Consider the following 27,538-nt stretch of genomic DNA (forward strand, 5'->3'; position numbering starts at 1 on the left):
TTACTCCACGATTTTTCCTTTTCTTTTCTGAGAGTAGAAATCCAGTATTTTCAGATTACAATATTAAAATCTTCTGCCATCCCTACTATGTTTTATATTTGAACTGTTAATAATTATATTGCTAAATCTTTACACTAGTGTCACATTGGAATTTTAAAACTTGCAGGGAATTCCCATAATTCCATGGAGGACCTTGTGCTTGTAATCATAAGCAATGATACCATATGGACCAATTGGTACATAAAACAAACAAGGGCAAAGGACAGCTTAAGAATAGTCCAAAAAGGATGTGAAATTTTTCCACATCCTCCGCCCATATCTCTCCTGCTAGCACAGAAAGGAGAGGTCATTAGCTCTCCATCTGGGGAAAGCAGAAACGGCTCCATAGTACTTCTGGATGATCGTTATTAAGCTGCACCAACTCACCACGCATCGCTGCCACCACTGCGAGAAGCAGGAAGGAGAGCAGCTGCACAACGGAAGAACGGACTGTGAAAGGCGGCTCAAAAGTGACCTGTAAGGAGACAATGTGCTACTCTCTTTGGCATTTTCATCTGTGAATGGGATCTTTTTTCCTAGTCAGATCCACCTACCACTGGAATGAAGTCAAAGCTAGACCATGGAAAGGCAAAGTCACTAATGTCTCCAGGAGGAAGGAAGTCACAAAACAGCAAGCTGGAAAAGTTCAGGGCTGCTGCATATGGCTTCGTGGGCAGTGAGGAGGAGCATGAAAAAAGATGGGAGACAAGAGCTGTAAGTGGACACCCCTTCTGCCCTGATGTGAGGCCAGGAAGATGACTCAGCAGATACCAATCACAGGGATATCAGCTTCACATGCTGGAGAGATTGCCTCAGATTCAGCCTCTGGCCAGATTACAATATCTCAAAATGACAGTCCTAAATTATGGACAGTGGGGATGTAGACTTTAATTTTCTGAAGTTTTTTTCTTTCTCAAGGTAAGAACATCCAGAAGTTTCTACATGTCTCAGGGACAGGGGCCAGTACAGGTTGAGCTCAACAAAGTAAGTCTTGGGCAGGGTAGCCAGGAAGGCCCAGTATCCTGGCAAGCTAAAGCAGCCCCTGCTCTTCACTCTGGGAGCAGGAACTGACATGGCTCTCACATCCGCATCCTTCAAGTCCTGCATGCCAGGTGCTGAATAATCTAGGAGGGGATTTTACCAGCTCCAGGAAAGGGTTGCATCCCAAGCAGCCTGCTTGCCAAAGCCCCAAAAGGAATGTGGTCAGCAGGGCCAGCATGTCGCTCACCACAGGGCTGCTGGCTGTGAGGGCCATGAAGCAGTTCTCCAGAACTTTGTGTTTCAGTGCTGTGGATAACTGAGAGTTTACATTACCCTCATATAGAGTTAATATAAGAACCGTAATGGCTCATAAGAGAAAATGTAATCTCTTAAGGTTGACATATTTGAAGAAGAAGTTTTGATCTAGCATTGATTATCAGTTCAAACTAAAACTGAATTAACCTAAGAGAATGACTATAAATTTTTAGGATAAAATGTGATATTTTGACACATGTGTATACATGTATAAGTAATAATTTCATAACATTACACATGGTCACTGTTATATCTGGGAACACTAGTTTCAGGGGATTTGTCCTGAAATCTGAAGATATTCAAAGCCCTTTTATAAAATGGTGCTCTCCTTGTGTATGACCTGTACAGATCCTCTCACATGCTTCTATGGCCTGCTGTAATAACCAACACAGTGCGAAGGTGATATACACAGTTACTGAGCTATTTGTAGAGAATAAGGGGAAAGTGTCTGTGCATGTTTAGTACATACAGGACCACAGCAGGCCACGAATAAGCACAGCGCACAAACCTGGGAAACGTGCTAGGGCACTCTGGGCTTCTATGAGGTGGGAGACTCCAGCAGCATTTGCTCACATATCACCTGTTCCTGGCCGCCCAGACCCAAAATAATCACAGTCTCTGTCTACAAGTTTGATATACGGAGTGGCTGCTTACAGAAAACTTGGTCTAGGGTGTGTCCACTGCATATAAAATACTTCACTCAGAAAATAATGGCTTGATGTCTAAAGTATTGCAGCAAGTAACTGTTCCAGCTGTCTTTTGTATCATGTTAAAGTATTCTTTTGTCTCCCCCCCCCCTTTGGATTGGGGTATAAAAGTGTATGAAAATTAAACATGGGTGAACTCAGAACCCACTGAGTTGCCTTCCTGCCACGATTCCGCGAGTTTCTTTCATATCTCTGGTCTCCTATCTAACGTTTGGCAGCTGGGTGGCAGGACTCTCAAAGAGCAAAAACAAAGAGCCATAAATGCTCAGAGCAAAACCAGTCAACAACCCTGAAACTCTGTGTCATTCATTTAGTTACCATATTCCGAGGCTCTTCACCCCCCATTCTCCAGGTCTCTGGGAACCACTGCTGTGCCTTCTACTTCTTTCAGATTGACGTTTTTACTGGGCATATGCATGAGACCACACAGAATCTGTCTTCCTGTGTCTATATTATTTTGCTTAGCAGGGTATCCTTCAAGTTCTCACATCTAGAGATTTGGACAACAGCAACAATGACCAGAAAGGCAGGAGATCCGGGAAGGAGGCAATAGTGGCACTTATACCCCGAGGTAACCAACAGCTGTCTAGTTAGGCTTAAGGCACACTCAACATGAGGAAATGTATTCCTGGTTCTGTAAACTGAGACCACGACCTGTGGAGAGACCTTACTATTGCCATTTCACTAAACCAGCATAATCTCTAACTGTATTCTAAATACTCACTCTTACCTTATACCCACAGATAAGCAGAGTTTTCACTCTTACCAAAGCTTTTTATGCTCCAGACAAACACAACTGTTCCAAACGCAGAAGACAGCTGACTGTAGGGTGCCCAGACCCAATGACATTCACAAGGTGACCCTACACTGAAGCTCAGGCGACACTGTGGAAAAGGGGGTGAGGATGGGATGTCCGCTGCAGGAGAGTGTCTTCTCTCAACAATACGGTTTCCCAAACAAGCCTAAAAAGGACTCTGGAATAATAAAAATTCACCCCCAAAGATCTATAAGAAATTCATGGTTGCCGAGAGAAAAAGAATGAAGAATTTTCTAATGATAAGCTAGCCAACCCCAAGGGGTTAGTCTCAGCATCACCAAATGATCTGAGCAGGTTGTGTTTATAAACTTATATACATAAAAACACATATACATACACATACGTGTGCATATATACACATAAAATTATGGTTAACGAATAAGAAGCTATGAATCTGAGGAGTGGGAAGAATATAGGAGAAATTGAGGGAAGTGATGGAGGGGGAGAATAATATAAAAAATTGTATTTAAATTCTTAAGTATTAACAACCACTTCCACCTATGCCAATAAAAATCAGCTCCATAAAAGCTTTCCTGACCAGTTCCACTTAGAAACTTTGGTCACAATATGTTTTTACTCCGTGCTGCCCCAGGCACAGGCTGGAGACAATTCTCATTTATAAAACTTTCATTGCTGGAACCATGAAAGAATGACAGTTCTGTTGTCATTCCCACAGGGAATCTCTGTTAAGCTAGAGAAACACCGAGAAGCCAGGAAATTCTCCAATAAACTCATTAGTAGTCACAGTTTAAACAATATTTTTGATCCCTACGACCAATAGCAAATGCTCATCATTAAACTCCAGCTCACTTCCTGGGACTCCAGATCCAGCTTCACATGTATTTATCAAGGTCTGGAACTGGAATCACCTAGGGCTAAACACAGGCTAGTTAAAATCCCGGTGCCAGGGCCTTCCCTACTTTTAAATGCTAGCCCCGCAGCAGGGCCAGTGCCAGCACAGCTGAGTGAGGAAGACAACTCAGAGCCGCGCTTCAGAAAGTTTCAGTCAAGGAGGAAGTTGGAAGCATCTGCTCAGAAAAAGGCAGAGATTTATCTTACCGAGTTTCCATCTGTTTCCACATCCGTACAAAAACCACTGTCAAACGCTACAAATGAATTGTGCGCGTCTTGGGGACCGCAGGGGGAACTTCTCACCAGCCTCCTCCCGACACACTGCCAGAGCAGTGTTCCCAGAGCCGGCTGACACCAGTGATCTGCTTAGGGAGAAGGGGCTGCTCTGAGTGACCTGCAGCTCCCGTGTGAGGTGCAACTGTCGGCAAGCAGTGCCCAAGAGCCACAGCAGTCACTGAGAGCCCGCGATGCACCCCAAACGGGCCTGCCTCTGCGAGCGCGTGTCTCAGAGTGTTAAAGCTGTAGCTGCTGTGTGCCCACTAGAAAGGTCTCGTGGGTTTACATTACTGTGGCAGGGGAATGTTTTGTACAGTCTTAAAAAAAAAAAACCCTTTACAATATAATTTTATAACAAATCCTGTGATGGAAATACAATTGTGAGTCTCTTTAGGCTCGGGGAACTGGAATAGGCCATTTGTATGAGTAGACGTGTTAGCTTCATACTTAGGTATAAATATTCTAAAGAAGTATGTGAACAAAATAGCTGATTTTCTAAAATATAGGTCATATAACACTATTTTATATTTTGCTTTATGAAATTAATTTTACTTGTATCATTGAATGTGTTTTAAACTAAAGGGACTGAATTTAAAAAACCCTCCAGTGTTCATTGCTCACACAAATGCATGGAGCAGGTTTATCAGGAGCATGTCAGGTGAGGGCTGAGCCGTCGAGCCACGCTCACTCTGTCATACACTGTTTGTGTCAGCTCAGCCCCATCTTCATGGCTACTTACACAATTAGACTTTTAATGTGATGAATGATGGACAATTGCTGGGTCATATGGCCAAGACAAAGATTTCCCATGATGCCTCTTACTTGTCAATACAAATTACAGCAGAAAATGTGCCCTGGGGGTGCAGGGGAGGGGCGGGGCTTCAGATTTTCAATGATAAAAGATGTCAGTGAAATGGGAAAAAAAGCAGGGGAAAGATATTGTATTATTTGCATTAATATTCCCATATTCGTAGGTAGTCAACCACACGCTTGACTAGGAGACGACAGTTTGCGGGTGGCTAACATGGCACTGTAGTCTGAGGCCAAGCTCTCCTCTTCCTTGTATTAAAAAGGACGCTGGACAACGTGAGAAGGTAACACAGTCGCCGTGGCAGTCACCTTTCCTGACCATGCTCCCAAACTACAAAACTTTGGTAGGTGATATGTTTCACTAGACTACAGAATTTCATGACTTTAGAAAAACTGTGCATGGCAGGAATTCTTCTTAAGGAATATTTTAGTGCCTGAGAGAGATGTTAGCTAGAATATAGCTTTTCTTTTAATTATGTGATCATTTTCTTCTAATCGTTCCTTAAAGATTTTCACGTTAATATTTTAAACCCTCTGCAGATTGCTTTTACTTGACACCTGAGGGGCATAAGGAGTTCTGTCACAGCACTAGAGTGTAATCCGCTAGCAGTGGATTACAGAAAATCTCTGTCCCCACCCTGGTCCCTGATCCAAAGGTCCAGACGTAGTCAGATACAGGGTTGTAAATGGATGTACTTCCTCTTTGGGCCACCTGGTCATTAGCATAATGGCCTCTGGGGCCCCGCCTCCCAGGGCTGGGTGCTATATATCAAGTGTTGCTGGGGAAGTAGCTCCCATTCCCCAGAGGACCAAGAACAAAGAAGCTGGCAGGCTGCAGAGGAGAAGCTGCCCAGCCAACAGTGTATTAAAGACACCCATTAGTTGTTTCAATCAGCTAATTAGCTCAACAAATGCAAAACTAAATCATTAAACAAAGTGGCCCTGATTGCACTGCTGGCTTCTGATTTGATATCCCTAACCCAGCAGGGGGAGAACAGGGTTAGTCAACTAAAATCAAAAAGCTGTCACACTAGGGAACTAGAAAGGGCTGGGACTTGATTTATTTATTTTTTTTATAAAAGTTGAGATTTGCCAGGAAGTTTCACTAGCAACAACAACAAAGAAAGTACCAGGAGACTTGTGTGTTTATGCTTTGAAATTTAAATCAATTTAATTATAAAATTACTCTCCCCTTTTGTCATTATGTGAAAGAAATAAAAAGAGTTTTAGCTCTCTGGTGTGCAAACTGTCATTAACTTTTGTTTGACCCCGGGTGCAGAACTAATAATGGATTTATGCACAGGGCACTCTCATTATACTCTTCCTGGTGCACTACACAAAACACGCTCCCAGGAGCTGCAATGCTAGGAGTCAAGTCTCAGGTTTTAACTAGAAAACTTGATTCTCCCTTGACTGCCTCTCCCCAGCTTTGTATCCACCTCTCTGTTCTTACCCCAAGAAACTGTTTCTCAGGTTTGACCCATGTGTATAAAACATGAGCAGTCACAACACTGTCCTGGACACAACCGACCCATGTGTATAAAACAGGTACACACGCAACACTGTCCTGGACACAAAGCAGAAGAAGGTCTCCACAGGTCTCCATGTCCTGGGGAGACAAACCCTCAGTGTCCATCTCTCTTCCACCATCCAATTCTCTACAAGAGGAAGGAGCTGCCATTCCAAACAGTTTAATTACCTGAGTCTGTTGGGCACTGGAAATGTTTAGTGGAAATGACACACTGAAAGATGTAAAGAAAAGCATCTTGTTTTTCTTTGTCATTTACTTAATTCTTAACAATCCTCAGGATTAAAGGAGTCCAACTTCCGATACTCAATACCTTCTAGTTTTGCTATTTTAAAGAGATCAGTGCAGAGAACTATTTTCTTTTATAGTATGCCATTGGATAGTTATTTATCATTTCGACTTAATAGCTCTAATTACAGAAGACAGTGTCATGGGATTTTTTTTTAAAGGCAATTTTCTTTGTATCCCAGTGGGAGGCTTAAAGAAATGTACAAAGCGTCAGCTGCATGAATTTCCAGTTATTGCTTCATTGGTGCTATCGTTCTCTTGATTTAGGAGCCTTACACCTGCCAGTATCCTTCAACTTGAGAATCACTGCTTCAAGCCTCTTCGTGTGATTTCATGACACTAATAAAAGGAAAGACAAGCTTCTAACCACTGAACTGTTCCCTTTCCCAGACCCTGGTGAAGAATGGTCTCTGGAAATGTCAGCAGAAGGAATCAGGCAGTGAAGAAGGAAAGTGTACAAGTGTCCAAAATCAGCATGGTGTTATGTAAAATTCTTCTAGGGGGCATCCTTGGTCATCACCAATAAGGAAGACAAGAATGTTAAGAATGTTCTATCAACTGTGTTAGGACCAAATGCATACCACAGAAGACTCTCTTGGTTGACAAAGACTACCTCCTCAAGACAAAACAAAACAAAACATGTTTAGTGGTTCAGAGGTATTACAAGGCAATTAGAAAAGGCCAGTCCACCCACAGGTCAGACTGATGGGCTCTGGCAAGCACAACATTTAGAAGAGCAGGGGAAGGAAAAAGAAGGGCAATGGAGTGGAGGGGAGAAGCAAGCCATGTAGAAAAGTCAACTCTGAGGACAGAGGTACCTCTCTGAGAAGAGCTGTGGTAGTCTTGGGAAGACTGAAATGGTTAAAATAGCACTAAAAAGGGCATAATCTTTTGAATATTTAAAATACAGTCAACAGACTTTGTATACTTGAAACAGGATAGAAAGGAGGAACAATTATGGGGACGTGGACAGAAAAGGAGGCTATTACCCCGGAGTCTGGACGAAGCCAAACCTCAGCAGCAAGAACATTTTCAGCAAAATTAAAAACTGTTTAAAGCCTTTTCTCCCTTCTCAGCTGTAAACTTACAATTTTCTAGAAATCTCACAGAAATTCCAATAGCAATGAGAGCATTACAATGAGAGTCCCATACAACTCTGGTGACTCCAGGTTTTACCTCAGCAGACTCCAATCTCATTAAAGGCACTTCTGTCTATCAATCATCAAATAGGGGAGCATATAAAGGGGAGGGGTAAGGTCCCCAAAAACTGGTTGAGAAATGAAATTCCTGAAAGCTTCCAAAATCCTGCACACAGTCACCACTGGACACTTGAAACACTGGTCCTCTTTAAAGGCTACACCATATGCTTGGGTGTGTTCTTAGTCTTTCCAGGAGCACTTTTGTAGTAAAATATCTTTAATAAAATCTCAGTTCTGCTTCTCAGTAGCTAGTTCTAAAATTCTCTGTGTGTGTGTGTGTGTGTGTGTGTGTGTGTGCGCGCGCGCATGCGCGCACGCTTTCAAACCCACTTTATAGATCAGGCTGGTCTCAAACTCATAGAGATCTGCCTGCCTCTGCCTCCTGAGTGCTGAGATTAAAGGCGTGGGCCACCGTGCCTGGCCTAGTTCTGAAATTCTTAAATTATCAAAGCTACAAATCCCTGTTGTGCCCAAGTCGAGGGCTCTAGATGATGAGGGAAATGACAGTTAAGAGCGACAGCATTGAGTCCTGTCTTTGATCTCTTACCGCTTACAGAGCTACTCAAGAATTCATTCATTCTTCACTAGATCACTTGGTGGGGAAACAGCTGTTCAAGAGAAAATTAGGATACAGTTTTGTCTTAAGATCGTTTTCCAGCAAAACACTGCCACAACATATCAGAAAGATACAGGAAGTTATATGAAATTTCTTCTTGATAAAACTTTTGTGCTGGTCCTCAAATTATTAAAATCTACTCTAAAATCCATTTTGTCACACAGTCTTCTAAATATGAACTCCATGTTTAAATAGAAATTAAATCAAACACAGTGCTGTGTGAAGAAGAATATCATCAACAAAGCAGTACAAATCTGCTGTCCTTGCTCTGCGGTCCTCCAGCAGACTCTGAGCTCTCTTCTATGTGAGCCCTCAAGTCCTGACAAAAGCATTGCGCCAGCAGGCAGCTTTCCCATGATACATACATGTGAGGGGGAAGAAAAACTGATTAAATTTTCCTAAAATGCCTTACTAGTGACCAGTGATTGCAGCTAACAGTAGGCCTGCAACGCTGAACCTTTACACAGACTGTCCGTGTGATTAAAACCGCTCACACTGCCCAATGGGCTCATCAGGTCAACCTCAGGGTAAATAACAGCAACCAGATTGCCAAAACCCTTGTGAATCAGAAGTATCCATTTAATCTGGAATAGAGGACTCTAAGATGGCAGAAGACATTCTTTATATACGGGGTTCAGAGATGATTTTTTTTTTTAAAGTAGGCTAGAAGAAACAATTTAGCAAATGTAAAACATTGACTTCCTTCTCCTGTTTCTGACCCATTTAAAAATAATGTTTTCTAAAAGCTAAAACTACAAAACAACAACAAAAAAAAAATGAGCTAAGCCATTTTATTTACTTGACTCAAAGAACTAGTAAAACATACGTCCTCACTGACTGTACACAATTGGTGCAGCTTATTAGCGTCCACTTCATTCTTTTCCAGTCCCAGGAATAAAGTGGTTAGCTGGAATCTTTTGACAAACTGCAGCTTTAGTCTCACAATGCTGAAACTTTCCAGCCCAGAGTGGAGTTTAACTGATGTGCCAAATCTCCAGGCTGCATGTAACCTGCAGACTACCTATGGGACTTCCTTCAGGCCTGATCCTGACTCTGAGTCCTGAGATCCAGATAGTAACAGCAGGGCTGCCTGGGTACACAGTGCTGACTGCCCAGCAAGCCTGCAGTGGGTGCACAGTGCTGACTGCCCAGCAAGCCTGCAGTGGGTGCACAGTGCTGACTGCCCAGCAAGCCTGCAGTGGGTGCACAGTGCTGACTGCACAGGCCTGCAGTGGGTGCACAGTGCTGACTGCACAGACGGCCTGCAGTGGGTGCACAGTGCTGACTGCACAGACCTGCAGTGGGTGCACAGTTCTGACTGCACAGACCTGCAGTGGGTGCACAGTGCTGACTGCACAGGCCTGCAGTGGGTGCACAGTGCTGACTGCACAGACCTGCAGTGGGTGCACAGTGCTGACTGCACAGACCTGCAGTGGGTGCACAGTGCTCACTGCACAGGCCTGCAGTGGGTGCACAGTGCTGACTGCACAGGCGGCCTGCAGTGGGTGCACAGTGCTGACTGCACAGGCCTGTGTGGGTGCACAGTTCTGACTGCACAGACCTGCAGTGGGTGCACAGAACTCTGACTGCACAGGCCTGCAGTGGGTGCACAGTGCTGACTGCACAGGCCTGCAGTGGGTGCACAGTGCTGACTGCACAGGCCTGCAGTGGGTGCACAGTGCTGACTGCACAGGCCTGCGGTGGGTGCACAGTGCTGACTGCACAGGCCTGCGGTGGGTGCACAGTGCTGACTGCACAGGCCTGCAGTGGGTGCACAGTGCTGACTGCACAGGCCTGCAGTGGGTGCACAGTGCTGACTGCACAGACCTGCAGTGGGTGCACAGTGCTGACTGCACAGGCGGCCTGCAGTGGGTGCACAGTGCTCACTGCACAGGCCTGCAGTGGGTGCACAGTGCTGACTGCACAGGCCTGCGGTGGGTGCACAGTGCTGACTGCACAGACCTGCAGTGGGTGCACAGTGCTGACTGCACAGGCGGCCTGCAGTGGGTGCACAGTGCTCACTGCACAGGCCTGCAGTGGGTGCACAGTGCTGACTGCACAGACCTGCAGTGGGTGCACAGTGCTGACTGCACAGACCTGCAGTGGGTGCACAGTGCTGACTGCACAGACCTGCAGTGGGTGCACAGTGCTGACAGCACAGGCCTGCAGTGGGTGCACAGAACTCTGACTGCACAGGCCTGCAGTGGGTGCACAGTGCTGACTGCACAGGCCTGCAGTGGGTGCACAGTTCTGACTGCACAGACCTGCAGTGGGTGCACAGAACTCTGACTGCACAGGCCTGCAGTGGGTGCACAGTGCTGACTGCACAGGCCTGCAGTGGGTACACAGTGCTGACTGCACAGGCCTGCAGTGGGTGCACAGTGCTGACTGCACAGGCCTGCAGTGGGTGCACAGTGCTGACTGCACAGACGGCCTGCAGTGGGTGCACAGTGCTGACTGCACAGGCCTGCAGTGGGTGCACAGTGCTGACTGCACAGACCTGCAGTGGGTGCACAGTGCTGACTGCACAGACGGCCTGCAGTGGGTGCACAGTGCTGACTGCACAGGCGGCCTGCAGTGGGTGCACAGTGCTGACTGCACAGGCCTGCAGTGGGTGCACAGTGCTGACTGCCCAGCAAGCCTGCAGTGGGTGCACAGTGCTGACTGCACAGGCCTGCAGTGGGTGCACAGTGCTGACTGCACAGGCCTGCAGTGGGTGCACAGTGCTGACTGCCCAGCAAGCCTGCAGTGGGTGCACAGTGCTGACTGCACAGGCCTGCAGTGGGTGCACAGTGCTGACTGCACAGGCCTGCAGTGGGTGCACAGTGCTGACTGCACAGACGGCCTGCAGTGGGTGCACAGTGCTGACTGCACAGGCCTGCAGTGGTGCACAGTGCTGACTGCACAGACCTGCAGTGGGTGCACAGTGCTGACTGCACAGACCTGCAGTGGGTGCACAGTGCTGACTGCACAGGCCTGCAGTGGGTGCACAGTGCTGACTGCACAGGCCTGCAGTGGGTGCACAGTGCTGACTGCACAGGCCTGCAGTGGGTGCACAGTGCTGACTGCACAGACCTGCAGATGGCTCAGTAGGTAAGAGCATTGTCTGCTCTTCCAAAGGTCCTGAGTTCAATTCCCAGCAACCACATGGTGGCTCACAACCATCTGTAATGAGATCTGGTACCCTCTTCTGGCCTGCAGGCAAACACACAGACAGAATATTGTATACTTAATAAATAAATAAAAATTTTTAAAAAAGAAAGAAAATGGAAGAAACCATTTCATTAAACCACTAACCAACTACTGTTAGCACTAGAACAAGTCATCCAATGAGGAGAAAGAAGTGCAAGAAAATCTGTTAATTTTGTAAACCTTACAAAGCTTACAGTATCTTAACACCCACTACAGTAAGCTGTTAAAGGAGAAACCTGCTTAAAGGTAGATCCAAATAGCCTCTTAAAAACTGACAAAAAAAAATAGGTTTTTTTTTTACTAACTATAGCATGAATCATTTATGGAACCTATATTGATTGGCAGTTACTTTTATTTATGTTTGCATGGTGAGGTGCAACTGAAGCCCTTTCTCCTACTCATGCTCATGTTAAAGATCCTTTGCGGTTGGACATAAATCTACCATGGCACCTAAGTCCTAATTAGTAGTCTTACTACTAGGGTAGTCAGCTCTTGCTGTCCAGCCCCAGATGTGCCAACTTCCTTTCTCATACTGTTTTTGTATTAGATATATGCCACCTTCTTCTCTATTTCCTTTAACAATAAAAATGCAATATAACTTTAAAAACAACAACTAAAAACCAAGAATCTCACAGAGAAAGTATCTGCAGCTATTACTATAAAACAACTCTTACCTCCACAATAATAACTTTGCCTTTGTCAGATGTGCATTCACTAATATGTTATACTTATGAAATACAGGCAAGGATTTGCTCTCCCACTCCTCTCACGCCTTACTGAGCATCTGCATACAGCAGTCGGTAACGCGTGGTAACACAGCGAGGTTGCAGCTCTCTGCTGCCCTGCCGCTGCTTTCCCTCCACTCTCAGTATCACGTCAGACAACAGCATTCCTGACTATAACAACATACAACTTGCTGCTTATTTTAATCCCTGATTGCTTCCCAAATCTGTGGTGGTTGGGGCCAATAACTGAATTATCTTCCTTTTTACTCTGGAACAATCTTCTTTATTCATATTAGTTTTCTAATCAGAAAGCATATTTAAATAAAGCCAGGGGAAAGCAGAAGCAGTACTGCTCAATTCTCATGGCCATTGATCTCTTTTCATATCACTGAGCCATGACTAATGGCATAAAGAACGACACAACAGGATCAGCAGAGACAAAACAGTCACCAAGGAGCATTCATTTCAGTTAACAGTTGGGGGAGGCATAGAACCCTCATATAAAAAAAAAAGTCAGACAGAAGAGATATACAACATGAAAGCTGACCAGATAATGTGGAATTTTGCATGGAGAACAGGTGAGCCAAGAAGAGGCAACACAGTATTGAAGAAAAGGAACAAAGTTGGAAGACTGATACTTTCAATCTCAAGATTTACTACAGAGCTACCATACTCAAAACAGTGCGGTACTTAATGAATGAAAGAACAGACTCCCAGGTCAGTGGAGCAGAACGGAACCCAAAACAGACCAACATAAATACAGGCAAAAATCTTAGACAAAGGAGAGTTAATGCAGGAAGCTTTCTTAACAAACTGTGCTAAGACAACAGGATAGTCAACTGAAAAGTGAAATCTAGACCTTATTTTATGCCCATCACAAAAAAGAACTCAAAATGGACCACAACCCCAAAGAAAAAACACAAAACTATAGAACCGCCAGCTGGCACCCTGAGAAAATCTAAATGGCTTTGGCTTGGCAGTCATTTTTAGATACAGCATGGATGGATGATTCACAAGAGAAATAATTGGCAAAGTGTATTTAAATACAAAGAACCATCAAGAAATTGAAAAATCAAGCCATAGAATGGGAGAAAATATTTGCACATGGCATACTTGATTGTGACTCTTTCTTCAAGTTCAACAGTAAGGAAAGGAACAAGCCAATTAGAAAACAAGCAAAAGCTGACTGATGATCACAATGAAGAAGTTATATACCTGGCAACAAGCTCAGGAAAAGATGCTTGCCATTGGCAAGCATTAGAGAATTATAAACGACAACAAAGGAGGAAGAGCAAAGAAAAGGCAGAGATAATGCACTGCATTAGAAGGGTCCAAATCTAAAGCAGCATCAAGCTAGTTGAAGACCGGGGCAACGGAAACTCTCACTGTGGATGAGGAACTTCAGAAGGCCATGCGGCATTAAACATGATCTGATATAAGACCTAGCAAACAAACCTTTTAGTGTGCAATTAAAATGAGTGAAAACTTAAACACAAAACCTGCAGAAATGTTCCAGCAGCGTCAGTTACAACTTCTCAACTTGAAGGTAGCTGAGATAGTTTTTAGTTGGCAAATGTCTAAACTTTGCTAATTCAGACAGCAGAGCAGAAGGTTGGGGGTGGAGGATCTGGAATGAGCTGGGTGTGAGGACTGGATCTGATCAAAACACACACATACATGTAGAAATTCTCAAATATAAATAAAAATACTTTTAAAAAGTACTTGGGATAAGCCCATAGTTTATTAGAAATGTATGAATCTATAATTATCTCAACATCTTATTAATATGTAGCAATATTTACATGTTAGTAGAACAACATCTAGAAATATATACAAAAAAGATTAATATTGATGTTGGTGAGAGGAGAGGAGATTTTTTTGATGTGGATATCCTATGTATATGTGTTGCTTTTAGTAGCTGATGAATAAAGCTGTTTCGGCCAATGGGTTAGCAGAGTAGTCAGGAGGGAAATGCAAACAGAGAAAGATAGAGGGAGTAGGTGGGATCAAAGAGATATCATGTAGCTGCTGAAGGGGTAACATTCTGTACCAGTAAGCCAGATTAATAGAAATGGATTAATTTAAGATGTAAGAGCTTTAATAATAAGCCTGAGACATTGGCCAAACAGTGTTGTAATTAATACAGTTTCTGTGTGATTATTTGGGTCTGGGTGGCCAGGAAATGAAGACATAGGCTTGGTTTACAATTTTCAATTTCTTCTTCAAACATGAATGTATAATAAAATTTCTTTCAATGAGCATGCTCTAATAGCAAGATAAAACTATTTTTATTATGAAAAAGAAAAGTAATATATACCATTGTATATATTTCACTGAATATTTTACTTTATAATCCCATGATAAGAATTTAAGGACTACTTTTACCTTTTCTTTTTCTGTGCGTGTATGTGTGTTTGTATATGTGTGACATGAACATGTCCATATGGGAATGTACATACATGTATATAGGCTACAGGTTAAAGTCTGATGACCTCTTCAATTGTCCCCCTCCTCATTTACTGAAACAGAGTCTCTTGCTGAATCTGGAGCTCCATGACTCTGCCAGAACAGCAGCCCGATGAGCAATCATCTGTGTACCTCTGCCTCCCCACGCTGAGATTATAGGCACAAGCTAACAAGCCCAGCTTTTAAGTGGTTATTGGAGATCTGAACTCAGCTCCGTGTTTGCAAGGTAAGCACTTTACCAACTAAACCATCTCCCCAGCAGACAGTCTCTACTTTCTTACCCTTAAAGAAAGTAATACAAGGTCTGTAGATGTAGTTCAACTGGTAGAGAGCTTGCCTAACATACACAAAGCCTGGGCTTGGTCATCATAGTGATTTCAAGGCCAGCTTAGGCCACATGGGACTCCTTCCAAAGAGGAGAAAGAGAGAGCAATCAATGCACACCCTTCTCTCTTAATCCCTGTGACATCCTGTGGATAAATCTCCAGCCTGAGGTGACAGGGACAAGGAACTGCGGATGATAGAATACTCCGAAAATGCTCTCCTAGCCAGATGGTATGGCTTTAATCCTGGATTTAGGAGGCAGAGTCAAGTAGATCTCTGTGAGTCTGAGAGCATTTGGTCTACATAGAGAATTCTAGGCTATATAGTAAGATCGTGTCTGTACAAACGAACAAATAATGACAAAAAAAACACTTCCTGGAAAACTGTGAACTTATGTCCCCATTCTTGTGTGTGTGAGGGATCTCTTCTGAACCTAAAATGCTGTAAAGTTGTGTTCAGATTCCAGCCTCCAAAGAGCTAGGAAGGGAGGCAGTCTAACCTCCTACGATGGTGAGGTGCAACAAACCTAACTTCCCACAAGTCTCTGTAAGTGCCTGTCCAGGTTCTGCTTCACGATCCATACCTCTACCTTGCTCACGCACCTGCAGCCCCCCTTGCATCTCTAGAACACAGAAGGCATATGCCAGCCCGCATGCTCAGGCTTTTCTGTACCTTTTTGCTCTTTCTCTGGCAATGGTCACTCTGCTTGTCTTCTCAAACTTACACTGAAACTTTGAAAGGCCAGATTCCACACTCAAAGATGCAGCAGCTATACAACTCACACAGACTTCAAGTTTGGCTTCTTTACTGCCAACAAGACCAAGATCAATGCAGTCACTTTACTTCTGACTCTCTCAAAGTCATTCAGCTGTGTCCTCTCTCTAGCTTGGCTTCTTCCTCTGCAAATATCCACTGTCTAATGATGTTTGCCAGTGAGCTCTACTCATACCCCCTCATGACTCTCTCTGCAGCCTCTAACACCTTCATAGCATCTGGTCTCTGTGTCTTCTTTTAATCGACAAGGTCACCAAAGCTACATGGATATAATAAATGTACCCATACTAAAATGTATTTGATTCAAACAGTAACTGAAAAGTAAGACACTTTTAAGGGTGCCTTATAGAAAGAAACACATGAATGTTCATTTTATGCAAACCCATTTTCTCTCTGGTTATTCTTCAAATTTATCTACACTTTCCCTGTTGTCATCTTTCTGGATGAAAACTCGTCTTCTGGTCACCACAACAAGATCATGCCTTTGCTGAGTTCCTCCACCACCTGAACATTTCCCTCTTGAAGTGTGGTTTGAAAGAAAACGACCCCAAAGGAAGTGGCACTACAGGGAGCTGTGGCCTATTGGAGCAGAAGTGGCCCTGTTGGAGGAAGTGCGTCCCTGTTGCCTTTGGATCAGGATGTAGAATTCTCCAGCACCATGTCTGCCTGCATGCCACCGTACTCCCAGCTCTCATGCTCCCCACCATGATAGTAATAAACTAAACCTCTGAAACTGTAAGAGTTGCCGTGGTCAGGCTGACTCTTCATAGCAACAGAAACCCTAAGACATTAAGCAAGCGTTTCCCATTTCACTAAGCCTCTATTTTATACTGAATTTTAGCAAAAAATGCTTTGTTCCCCAGAATATATTTGGAAGCCTCCTTTTGCTTTCTGCATATTATTTCTTCAGATTACAGCTTACAAATATGAGGACATATCTATATAACCAGTCCTGTGAAAAATGTCTGCTATGAAATATCATTGAATAAATTATTTTTAGACAAGTCATTCTAAAATTAAAAAAAAAATGTTGTCTTAAGTACGCCAAGAAGCAGGCAGTTTGAGATCAGCCTGGTCTACAGAGAGAATTCCAGGGTACTCAGGGCTATATAGTCAGACCCTGTCTCCAAAGCACTACAGCATTATAGTATTTGGTGCTACCTGCCATCATATTACATAATGTAAAGTAATTTAATTGCTTTCACAATGGAGTAAAATTTTACTTTGAAGTGTTTTCCAGAGCACCTACCTATGCTAGCTATTTAGACTGGAATATAAATCTTCACGATAAGGTTTTTCTGCGTTCTGTAGCGGGCATCCTGAAGTGCCCCCAGCGCACACTAGCCCCAGGGTTACAGTCACCCTCCAGCCCACCAAGGATTACTCACCGGACTTTCTTGCTTTCATCGCAATAACAGCCGCTAGCTCTCTCTGCACCTAAGAAAATATTAGGGAAACAAATCATATTAGAATAAGGCAAATGGAGCCTCCAAGGCAGCACTGGGTTTGGAGCTAAGAAACCCGTATTAGGAGCTGCTGTCGAGACCAAAGCTTGCCACCATCATTGCCTTCTTCCCTCTTTTCAGTATGAGAAAAACTGTGGCGGCATTTCAGAACAAAAATGTGGAAGAAATCACATGTACGTTTTTAAAGATTTTTTATTAATTTATTTAATTTTAAAAAGGTTATTTGCCAAAAAGTGCATGTTGCGTCATGCATATGCCATGATGAGTTCTTTGACAACAACTATACATTGCACTCAGAAACAGTATGGATATCAACTGTTAGAATGATACTCTGACAAGCATGGTAATTAAGTATCCCTGAGGATGCTTGTTTACATTAGGAATTCCAGATGGGTGGCCCTGCATTAACAGACCTCTGCTCTGACACAATGAACGTTTGCTGCAGGCTGAGCAGGTGACGGGAGCCAGTTTGAATAAGATACAAGGTAAAGCAAATGGCACTGGCGTAGGGCAGGCAAAATAGACAACACTTAAAATCACAAGGGTGTTTCGCCATGTTTATCTTCCAAAATTTTAGCTTATAAATGCTGACGCTCTGCCAGTCTGGATGATTAGATCTGCCCTTTAAAACATCACACAATGAACATGTGCAGGTAAAGCTGTGTGGACAGGAGGGTCTACGGCATGGCACGCAGCAGCTTCCAGTGCCACCGAGAACGAGGTGGAAAGATGGCGGGACAAAGTGCTTTTTGGGGTTTGATTGTTTGCTTTTTTTGTTATCTTTGTTTGTTTTTGAGATTTTTGTTGTTTTTTAATCAATATTCTTACTTGTATTTTTATATTTTATTTTTATTGTTTGTTTTTAAATTTTTCTTGGTGGGGGATGCTACGAGGGTGAAGGACAGATATGGAGGGACTGGGAAATGAGTGGGGTTGGAGTGCATGATGTGAAATTCCCAAAGAATCAATAAAAATTTATGTTAAAAAATTCTCAACGAGAAACATCAAAGACAAAAAGGATAAGTATACTTATTATCAAGATAATATAAACACAATCTTGAACAGAGCCATGCTTGGTAGCAATGAAAAAGAAACCATAGTGAGTAAGTCCTTTTCTAATCTAGGCACAAACTCTTAAGAGTGTGTGTGTGTGTACCTGAATACTTTGCAGTAATGACACTTAAAAGGGGAAACATGGGAGTTCAAGGTCAAATTCCAGATTTGCCATTCAAATTAATTTAATTTATATTCATTTACTGTAAGGCAAGAGTGTTAATGTGTTAGACCATGAGATTCCATGCAGAACCATTTCCCAGTGGCCCAGGCATCAGCTACCTAAGAAGCTTGCTCGGCTGTTTTCATTGACACACTTTCCTTATGGCGTGCACAAATGTCATTCAAAAGTGCGTTCTCCTGATGTAGCTGATTCTTCAATGCCTGAGACTCTCATGACAATACACAATAGTGAGTAGGCTGGAGGTCTCTTTCTCTCCAACCTTGGGAGTTTGGAGTCTGAAAATGGTCATGAATGGAAGGTTTATGGAGAAAGAACAAGGTGGGGAGGATACTGAGGAAGTAAGAACTGAAGAATGACCAAAGGAAAACATCTAGAAGTACATTGTATTTGCTCAAATAAGAAAAAAAGTAGCAAAATAAAATACCAATCATTGAACATTTATATTTTGAGTTGTGTACTGTAGCATTGTTATCTGCTTTAAGATTTTCCTCCTTCACAATGCCACAAAACTGTGGGAATGGAACAAAGATGTAGATTATGAACGTTCCCTGGCATCCTGTCAATGGCTGCCTCATCTGTGACCTCCCAGGGAAGGTCTCACTGCAGTCAGAGACAGAAAAGCACCAGAGGTGAATGATGGAGAAATTTGATCACCAGACTTGCTCCTGGAGAATCACTGTCAGCCTTCCCTACCTCAGCGTTAGCTCTCTACACCTCAGTGCCTTTCACAGGGTCTTCAGCCTTTACTCTCTAACTTGGAATAAGGCTCAAAACAAAATAGCGCAGGAAAGAAAAGCAGTGTATTCTAACAGTTCGGTATCCTATACAGTTTCCAAGGATTTGGAGGGAAAGCAATTAGTGGGCTGAGCAATAAAACCATAGAGGAAGGGTAGGAAGAAGAGAGTTGTGAGCAGTGGGAAAGAGCTGCACATTAATTTGGGAGTAGCCTAGCACTTCTGTCCACATAAAGCAAATGAGTTTACTGTACTCGCTACATTCTCTGAATTTCTGCAGAGAGAGGACAATTGTCCTACACATGGCAGGGTTAGGATGACTTGCACAGTTCTGAGTCAGGAGGGAAAGAGCTTTGACTAAACGCCCTTTCTTTCCACAAAACACAAAGGGGAAAGTGCTGTTCGAGCAAGACACAATTAGGCCTGATCCCACTGGCACCTTCCCAGGTCTTGTTTGTTCCTGCACACCTGGCAGTTGTGTCATTAATTATTCTAACTTGTGTGGCAGCTGCTTGTCTTCTGAGCTAGATGCTCCACTGAGGCACAGACCTATGTGTTCTTTTGCTGACATCATCCAGCGTAAGGGAGGCTTCTTCACGAAAAGACAGTGACTTAGTACATACAAAGGCATCTCTTGAGAGACGTAGGGAGTGAAAAGACACCCGAGGGAGAAAAAGGAACATTCAAAGAGAAGGCATCCCCTCCCACAAGCTACGCCAGCAGGAATCTTGGTGGTGGTATTGTTTTTCTCTGTGTAGCCCTGACTGTCCCTAAACAATCTCTGTAGACCAGGCTGGCCTGAACTCAGAGATCTACCTCTCCCTGCCTCCTGAGTGCTGGGATTAAAGGTCTGCATCACCGCACTCAACTAAGGAGTTTTAAGAATATAGTGAAAAATTGTAATCTCCTTTGCAAATTGTTAAGTACAAATTTAAGAAATGTGAGCAATCGCACACTGCGAAGACTAAGCATTAGAGAAGGGATGCCACAGTCCCACACCAGGAAGGCCTGCAGAGACCAATGCTCAGACAACTTCCCAAGGACACCAGCAAGGACCATCCAGGCAAGAGTCTTCCAAATGCCTGGTGAGCTGCTGAAAGAGCCCTTTAGAAGACAATGGATTGTTCCATTTAGTGTCAATGACTTAAAGTTTCCTCCCATGGGACTCAATGTTGTGCCCAGGCCTGAAAACCATTGCTCTCGTCAACAACACACGGGTTTTCTCTAAGACTCCATATTCCAATATTTCTTCTGGCAACCAATCTTTACTTTTATTTTGCTCTACCCCAATTTAATTCGTTAGTAAAGGAGCATGAAATTTGTTGTGTCTTCCAGATAAAAAGTGATGCTATCATGCAATCAAACGATCAGACTTACTGGGTAAATCAGCAGGCTGACAGAACACTGAACAGATGATTCTTAGAAAGCTTTAAATAAGATACAGTTTGCTCAGCACACAAAACTGCTATTATAGTCTAAGCACGTACAGTTGAAGTGTTGGTTGCTCTCATGAATATCTAAATGGAAGCTGACCGAGGCTGAGAAGACACAGTTGTCAGTTTCTCTTCTCTTCTGGTTAGCCATCAGAAGCTAGAGTCTGAAACACGTTGAAGTGCCTTGGCTTCCAACATCTACAAGAGCAGGACCAATTCCAAACACGCTAGCGCAGCTGGTCTTACCTCTAACACTGCCTGTTTTCTCCCTGGTACTTGGATAGTAATTCAGCCTCGAATCATAAACACTCTCAAAGTTGTGCATCACAGCTAAGACTAGAAAGCAACAGGAAGCCTTAAATGCAAACAAAAGAGCTAGTCTCCTGGGAGAGCTTAACTGCTAAAATGAGGACCAGCTTTCTGGAAGAAGTGACTCTTACAAAGCAAGGTAGGCCAGTGAGGGCCATTCTAGGGCAGAACAGTAAGGGTAAAGGTATTTATTTACCTAACTAAAGGGCTGTTTTTACGAACTCATTTAAATACAACCAACAGTGAAAAATTTTGCAAAGATTCTTAGAATTCTAGAAGCAGTTAAGTTTTGAGATCATGGTAGAAATGTTTTAAGACACAGGTCACTTAAATATGTATGTCTTTTTTTTTCTCAATTTCTAAAATTAAATGTAAGAAAAAAATAGTTCTCTGATATGCTGTTTTAAATCACTATAAAATCTTAAGCTAAGGACTGGGGGATGATTCAGTAGTTCAGAGTGTGGTGACAGAGGACCAGGATTCAATTCCCATCCTCTATGTGGTGGCACAACCATCTGTAACTCAAGTTCTAGGGGATCTGATACCCTCCTTCTAGCATCAACAGGCAATACATAGATATAGTGTCTATCCAAACATGCAGGCAAAAATACCCAAACACATAATATAAAAATAACAAATAAAAAAAATTAAGCTGGTATAAACTAAGAATTTGAGCAAAAAATATATATACTTCTTTAATTAAGCTATTTTCATATAAGACATAAGTAAGTTCAGAAATTTTAACTTCTGTTCCTAGTTTGATCATCTCGACAGGTTTCAACTTGGCTGACAGGCACATCCAAGCATCAACTGATGACAACAACCGGCTCCAAATGACCATGAGTCATAACCTTGCTGAAGCTGATACAGACCAAGCCAACAGATATAAATGCTGTCTTTTCAGCTGGTCAATGAACCATTGCCCTTGCCTAACATTCTAGCCTTCCAGGGCCTTGAGAACAACTTCCTAGTATCAGAAGGAAATAATTACAGAAGTGAATAAGTCATCCTTGTGCTCCCTGAAATGTTATATCAAAAGGGAATTTCTTGTCATAAGAAACATGAAATAAAATACTAGCTGGTCTTCATTCTCATTCCCAAGATCCTTCTAGATAAGGACTCTGATAGCCATCATAGGAATTTTGGCCCTCTGCTTCTGCTAATTGCTGTTGGTTCTTGTTTCATTGATGCCTTAACTAAATGATAATTCCTGTCTGAAATTTAGTTGATGATGCTAAAATCCCAATATCAGCCCCTGGACCAAACCCATCTCAAGGATTTGAGATGATACACTCACTACTCTAGGGGGTAATAAAAGGATCAAGCAGATGCCATAACAGGCTGTTCAGTCTTCAAGCCTCAATGTCAGTTTTCTGAGACTGAACAAGCAGTTTCTTAGGAAAAGCCACAAATAAAAGACAATAAATCTCCAATGCCCCAACAAGGAGATCAAGGAAGTGGCCATGCCTGAACTAGCCTCCCTGGTGACTCAAGGACTGGGCCTGGGACTTGGACAGGTCTGCACAAAAAACGGAAAACTGTAGCCCTGAACAGCCCGTGAACAGCCCCTGACCAGCCCCAGCCAATTAGAATATACTAAAATGACTGGGCTTCCCAGTAACCTACACATAGAGTCCGGGTCTAAAATATGACTTTCCTGCCCTACAGTCTTTACCAGGACACATACAAATCCTTCACTTTATACATCTCTCTCTCTCTACCTTCAGTCCCAACCTTATGCTAAATTAATCCATTTACTTGTCTTTATTTCCACCCACTTAAGTATCTCTTGACCTTATAAATGTTCTTTTCTTCCCTTTATCCAGACAGACCATGGCATTCCACTTCATACAAGGAATTAACCTTAAGGATCAAATCATTCTTTTGAGACAGGACCTCACCATGTACCAAGATTGGCCACAAAGATGTATTATATTTTATATTTACATTAGTTTGAAAAGATAACCTTTCATATTTTTATTGGCATGTTTACTTACAGCAATATATGCTTAAGTCCAGATTTTGTGAGTTGTAGAGTGGGAGAGAAAACCATCTCGAGTACCACTGTCTCAACAGCTGATCCCACATGCATTCACAGAATGGGACATGATTCTGACCACCAGGCACAAGTTGTAAAAACCGGTGCCATGTCTATTGCCAACAGGCAGTTCATACATGTTTCTGAATTTTAAGAAAGGACTGGCATCCCAGAATTGTCCAATAGATGATCACCAGTTCAGTTCCATGTGGAGAGGCTTGGGCTGTTACACAGATACAGAAAACAACAAATAGCAAACTTCTGTTGTATTATTACACACCAGGGCACTGTTCCAGTAACCATGGGCTTAATTTATTTTCATATTGCTTGAGTTGTGGAAACAGTTCAGGTGAGCTCTTGAAAACATTCTGTAATACATACGAAGATGATTCGGAACAAGCTGAATTCATACCGTGTGTTAACCCTCTTACAGGTTTCTGTCATACCTGTTGGAATGAAGCCCTTGAATGAAGCTGTTTTATGGGACTTCTGAGAGCTTGTGAGAAAACACCAAGTAAACAAGAGTCCTGTAACCTCTGTTCCTCCAGAACATGGATTTGCTCTGGAAACATGCTTCCATGCCCCTCCCAGGTGTAGTAAGTAGGACTGGGTTTGCTTTAGATTAAACACTGTGTTTTCTCTTGTTATCCAAAAATGTTTTCAAGCATGGTTGTTCTCGTGACTGTACGCAGCCCAAACTCTCCTGAACTTTTCTCAGTTGACCTTGCTTGGCCCTCACAATACCTACAGACACAAGCTGCCTGATGCTCTGAGTAAAGTGGGCTATGGCGTGAGACTTTAGTCTACCTCACTGTTAGGCTCAACTCTCTCTTCTCCCAGTTTAAGACATCAGGTAGATCAATAAGAACCCAACTACCTGGTCTCTGCAGACACATCTCTTTTGTTTGTTTTGGCTTTGTTTTTTTGAGACAGGTTTCTCTGTGCAGCCCTGGCTGTCCTGGAAATCAGTCTGTAGAACAATCTGAGTCAGAGATCTGCCTGCCTCTGCCTCTGGAGTCCTGGGTTTAAAGGTGTGTGCCACCACAGCCAGGCTCAGACACTTCTATAAATAATTAACTAAAACAATCTAGGAACATAATTTCCAAGGGAGTCTTTGGTGTGAATAAGCAGCTTCGTTTGAAGACCCTAGTCATTGTTTCCTGGAGGTTTTATGATCACTTTCCCACCTTTCCCTCCTCTCTCCCTCTCTTTTCCTCCCCCTTATTGGGTGGCGATGGCGGGGGTCAGGGAGAAGAACAAACCCGAAGCCTCAGTCATGCTAATTATATATTCTACCATTGAACTACAACTTTAACCTCTATAGTTTTTAATTATTAAAATATTTTCAAATTTTTATTGACTTCTTTTTATATATATATAGGTATTTTGCTGCAATGCACCATGGACATGCCTGGTATCCTTAGAAGCCAGATGAGTCTGTCAGATTCCCTAGCATCAGAGTTACAGTCACATAGGTAGAGGGGATCAAACCCAGGTCCTCTAAAAGAGCACCCAAGGCTCAAGCTCCTGGGCCACCTCTTTTGATCATTTTTCTAAGCCTCAGACCTCCCATGTGCTCACTCTTCACTCACAGTTTCGTTGAATAAATTAAGGGCTCTAGAAAATGGTTAAAACAGCAGTCTTGTTCCTTAAATCTAGTCTAAATCAAATTAAAATGGTATTCTAATTTCTCCATGACTGGCATAGGATCTACTGAGCTGTCCATGTTTTCCACTTAGATCGGGGATATTCTTAGGCCTGGTTTTATATTCATATTACACATATTAGAGGAGATCTCCCATGTGGTCTGAGCATCTCAGCAGTCCTAACTGCAGGTGCTATGTGAACTTCCTAAGCCCATTCTGCAAGCCTCAGCTCTCGTCCACCTCCAGGAAGTACGAGGAGGCTCAGAAAGGAACAACAAAGGACATTTATTTCAAGGAAATGATGGGGATGCTGTAGGGACAGCAAACCTCAAATTCATGAGGGCTCAGTCACTTCAAAGACTAGTGCCCTTGGAGTTTAATGGGCAATGGGACTGCTCTCATTTGAAAACAGCAAGAAGCCTGGCAAAGGGGAGATGGTGGGCTACAGCAGCAGAGAGGAAGTAGTTCCTGTGCTGGGACTGCAGGCATTGCAGAAGTGCAGCAAGCAATACTGCCTCCATGTTTCTCAGGAGCCTGGAGAGGGCTGGCTGCTAAGTCATTTAGAAAATGGGTCTTCTACTTATACCTGTCAGAATGGCTAAAATAAAAAACACCAATGATAGCCTTTGCTGGAGAGGCTGTGGAGTAAGGGGTACACTCATCCATTGCTGGTGGGAATGCAAACTTGTGCAACCACTTTGGAAAGCAGTGTGGCAGTTTCTTAGGAAATTCAGGATCAACCTACCCCTGGACCCAGCAAAACCACTCTTGGGAATATACCCAAGAGATGCCCTCCCATATTACAAAAGCATTTGTTCAACTATGTTCATAGCAGCATTATTTGTAATAGCCAGAACCTGGAAACAACCTAGATGCCCTTCAATGGAAGAATGGATGAAGAAAGTGTGGAATATATACATATTAGAGTACTACTCAGCGGTAAAAAACAAGGACATCTTGAATTTTGCATGCAAATGGATGGAAATAGAAAACACTATCCTGAGTGAGGTAACCCAGACCCAAAAAGATGAACATGGGATGTACTCACTCATAATTGGTTTCTAGCCATAAATAAAGGACATTGAGCCCAAAACAAAAAAGAAAAAGAAAATGGGTCTCCTATGAGGATGGGCTATTCCAGTGTTGGGAACTAGAAGCATGCTGCGGAAGGTTAGGTTCTACAGATTCAGAAAGAAGAGAACTTATGGAGAAGGGAGGAAACTGGGGCAGGAGTGTCCAGGGAAGCCTTGTGTGGTCCTGTGTAGACGGCACTCACAGTGAACTGATAGCAGATCTTAGCTGTGGCAGCAAAGAAAGGCTTACATTGACCTGACAACGACTCCCGAAGCCTCTCAATGCCCGATTTAGAGACGGCACAATGGGTAGAAGGGAAGAGTGGAGAAAGAAAAGTAAAAGAAGAGATGAGAATGTCTACCCAGGCTTGGGTTAGGGACAAGGACATTGAAGCCCTGATCCAGGACTCAATTAGACATGTGAAGACACTGGTAACCTCTGTCCCAGTTAGCGATCACTGTGATCAAAAGCAAGGTGGGGAGAAAGGGTTCACTTGTCTTTCACTTCCAGATCTTAGTTCATCTTTAAAGGAAGTCAGGACAGAAACTCCAGCAGGGCAAGAACCTGAAGGCAGGAGCTGATGCAGAGGCCATGGAGGGGTGCTGCTCACTGGCTTGTTCTTCATATCTTTCTATAGAACCCAGGACCACATTGACTGGACTCTCCCCCACTAATCACTAATTAAGAAAATGTACTCCAGCCAGCTCTTATGGAGGATTTTTTTTTCAATTTATGTCCCTTCTTTCCAGGTGTCTTTAGCTTGTATCAAGTTGACATAAAACTAGCCAGCACAACATGTGAAAAGAGAAGACAATTTCTAAGGGTTTCTTCCTGTCTTGAAGAAACCAACCACGATGTTTTCAAGAAACCAAGAGTTCCACTTAACAGAAGCATGGACTTACTCTAATTACTAAGGCACAGTGCCATGTGGAGACACGGGGCAAACTGGTTCAACTGTACTGAAATTAGTTTAATGGAAGCAAGATGGTTAACAGGGTTAACTTGAGCCTGATTCTTTTCCTTTCCTGACCCATCCAACAGACAAAGCTTCTTATACACATTGCAATCCTCTTGGGAGATTCAGCACCTATTTTTGCCTCAGTAGAATCTCAAGCCTCCTGCTGCCTTCTAGACATTTGTCAGTTCACTCTGCCCATGTTAAATAAAGGATTCTTTCCACCTCCTAAGCATCGCACACCCTGCTCGTTCCTTAAACAAACACCACTGAGCTTTAATGCCCTTGCTGCTATTTCTAAACACAATGCTGTTCTCTGTGTCACTCTCCCTGTCCCTCAGAGCAATGTTGACCCAATGTCCCTCCCTCCACGGGACCATTTAAAACCCCTAACTGACGATCCTGATTTGTTGCCCAGTAGCACCCACAGCACTGTGTATCCATTACAGACATGGGTGCCCAGGGTCTGTCAACACATATGCCAAGTCGTATTTCTTTTTTTGTTTGTTTTTTCTGAAAAAATGAACTTGGGTGACTTGATAAACTATCTGAATTAGCTTACAAACTATGTAATAACAGTTAACAATATTCACAATTTTACTGGGTTAAAAATAAAAGTACTATATAAAATGTCTCCAGAGGCCTCGTTGCATCAAATCTTAAGAATTCTATAATGAAGCCCCAAACCCAATTAGACCATGCAGTAAATAGTGACCTGAGTGTTAATAATGAGAAAA

The 27,538-nt window shown here is 43.1% G+C and overlaps 1 protein-coding gene across 2 annotated transcripts in view; it reads right to left on the bottom strand.

Moving 5' to 3' along the window:
* The window catches only part of Rapgef5 (Rap guanine nucleotide exchange factor 5), a 231,505-nt gene that overhangs the window by 137,456 nt on the left and 66,511 nt on the right, over window positions 1-27,538 (bottom strand). For both annotated transcript variants that reach the window (XM_075948631.1, XM_075948633.1), the window contains one exon: window positions 17,298-17,346. In XM_075948631.1, the coding sequence (XP_075804746.1) occupies window positions 17,298-17,346 (49 nt within the window). The remainder of the gene's footprint in view (window positions 1-17,297; window positions 17,347-27,538) is intronic.

The sequence above is a fragment of the Microtus pennsylvanicus genome, chromosome 14, assembly GCF_037038515.1.
Source record: "Microtus pennsylvanicus isolate mMicPen1 chromosome 14, mMicPen1.hap1, whole genome shotgun sequence".
Taxonomy (NCBI): domain Eukaryota; kingdom Metazoa; phylum Chordata; class Mammalia; order Rodentia; family Cricetidae; genus Microtus; species Microtus pennsylvanicus.